The following is a 2,500-nucleotide window of genomic DNA, read 5'->3' on the forward strand; positions in this document are numbered from 1 at the left end:
AGAGAGGGAGGGAAGGGAGAGGAGAGGGAGGAGGAGGCGAGGGGAGGGGAAGGGAGGGAGGGAGGGAGGGAGGGAGGGAGGGAGGGAGGGAGGGAGGGGAGGGGAGGGGAGGGAGGAGAGAGAGAGAGAGAGAGAGAGAGAGAGAGAGAGAGAGAGAGAGAGAGAGAGAGAGAGAGGAGAGAGAGGGGGGAGGGCAGGGGAATTGGAGGGAAGGGAGGGAGAGAGAAAGAGGGAGTAGGGAAGAGAGAGAGATAGAAAGAAAGAGAGAGAGAGAGAGAGAGAGAGAGAGAGAATGAGAGAAAGAAAGAAAGAGAGAACGAGAAAAAGAGAATAAACGAATGAGTATAACTATGAGTCCGTCTCTGCTTGTTGCGCATTGTCTCCGTTCATCTCCTTGTAATTTTTTTATTTTTTCAAGTGTTCATAGATACACGTGTCTGTCTAATCTGATAACCATGAACCCCCAGCCATTACTCGCAACCAACTTCTCTTGAGACATTCATCAAATACCCCCTTATCTGATGAGTGATAAGCCCGTGCATGACTCTAGTGGCGACTCCTACAAATTCCTGATCAATGCTGATAAACTTCCACAAACTTGAAGTTCACTCAGGACCTCCAGCCATTATCCCGCGATCATTACTGGGTTATCTGTTACGGTCGGTGATTGTGGTGTAATTGTTATAATCTTCCCCTTCTAAGGTCATTAGTAAGACCGCAGTAATTATTTCTCGATTGCAGCCTTTTGACCTCTTTTTTTTTTTTTTTTTTTTTTTTTTTTTTTTTTTGACCTCGTCTGACCTCCCACGTTTCTCCTTCAGGGACACAACATCTTCAGCAACCTGTCTTCGTCTCAGTATTCTCGGGTCATGAACGTCCTCAAGCTCTCCATCTTGGCCACTGACCTCTCAATATACTTCCAGTAAGTCCTTTGTTTTTCGATTTTTTTTTTTAAAGTTTCAATTAAGGACATTTTTGTTTGTTTTCTTCTCTTTTTTGTTCAATTGATGTTCGATTTAAGAGAAAAAAAAGTTTCAAATTAGGATATTTTGTTTGTTTTCTTTTCTTTTTGTTCAATTGATGTTCGATTTAAGAAAAAAAAGTTTCAAATTAGGATATTTTGTTTGTTTTCTTTTCTTTTTGTTCAATTGATGTTCGATTTAAGAAAAAAAAAAAGTTCCAAATTAGGATATTTTGTTTGTTTTCTTTTCTTCTTTGTTCAATTGATGTTTGATTTTGTTAAAAGTTTCAAATTAGGATATTTTGTTTGTTTTCTTTTCTTTTTGTTCAATTGATGTTCGATTTAAGAAAAAAAAGTTTCAAATTAGGATATTTTGTTTATTTTCTTTTCTTTTTGTTCAATTGATGTTCGATTTAAGAAAAAAAAAGTTTCAATTAAGGATATTTTATTTTGTTTGTTTTCTTTTCTTTTTGTTCAATTGAGGTTCGGTTTAAGAAAAAAAAAGTTTCAATTAAGGACATTTTTTTTCGTTTCATTTTCTTCTTTGTTCAATTGATGTTAGATTTAAGAAAGAAAAAGTTTCAAATTAGGACATTTTGTTTGTTTTCTTTTCTTTTTGTTCAATTGATGTTCGATTTAAGAAAAAAAAGTTTCAATTAAGGATATTTTGTTTGTTTTCTTTTCTTTTTGTTCAATTGATGTTCGATTTAAGGAAAAAAAAGTTCCAAATTGGGATATTTTGTTTGTTTTCTTTTCTTCTTTGTTCAATTGATGTTCGATTTAAGGAAAAAAAAAGTTCCAAATTGGGATATTTTGTTTGTTTTCTTTTCTTCTTTGTTCAATTGATGTTTGATTTTGTTAAAAGTTTCAAATTAGGATATTTTGTTTGTTTTCTTTTCTTTTTGTTCAATTGATGTTCGATTTAAGAAAAAAAAAGTTTCAAATTAGGATATTTTGTTTGTTTTCTTTTCTTTTTGTTCAATTGATGTTCGATTTAAGAAAAAAAAGTTTCAAATTAGGATATTTTGTTTCTTTTTTGTGGAGTAAACTTTGTTTATTTTTTCTATTCAAGGATACGTTTTAGTCGAGGAAATTCTGATGTAGTTATATTTGCTATCCTAAGATTTATTTCCAATCATTGTGTTTGTATTAATAATCCAAGATCTAGTTTCAGCCGAAGATCATCTGTTAAGAAATTTATATTCACGATCCAAAAGCTTTCATTCATGTTTTCTTTTAGTCTTGATAACATAGAAAGATAACATTTTCTATAGCCAGTAAAAAAAAAACAAGATAAATACACATCAACATTCCACAAGGTTTCACTAAACATTTTCGCTATTCTATCCGATCGCCAACGCTTGTGAGATCAAATATTATCCATCCACATTTGACCTTTGACCTGTAACGTCCCCAGTAGGTCGATTTTAACAGTTATATCAACAAGACTTCCTTCCCTACTTTAGCCAAGTGAACCAAACGACCTGAACAGCGTCGTATGACCTGTAATCTATTATTCCAAAGAAGAAAATAAGTTAT

General features: G+C 33.4%; 1 protein-coding gene across 1 annotated transcript in view; it reads left to right on the forward strand.

Moving 5' to 3' along the window:
* The window catches only part of LOC138867759 (dual 3',5'-cyclic-AMP and -GMP phosphodiesterase 11A-like), a 43,064-nt gene that overhangs the window by 28,572 nt on the left and 11,992 nt on the right, over nucleotides 1-2,500 (forward strand). Inside the window, exon 11 of the mRNA XM_070144392.1 lies at nucleotides 822-922. Coding sequence (XP_070000493.1) covers nucleotides 822-922 — 101 coding nt within the window. The remainder of the gene's footprint in view (nucleotides 1-821; nucleotides 923-2,500) is intronic.

Source organism: Penaeus vannamei, chromosome 32 (genome assembly GCF_042767895.1).
Source record: "Penaeus vannamei isolate JL-2024 chromosome 32, ASM4276789v1, whole genome shotgun sequence".
In the NCBI taxonomy this organism is placed as follows: Eukaryota; Metazoa; Arthropoda; class Malacostraca; order Decapoda; family Penaeidae; genus Penaeus; species Penaeus vannamei.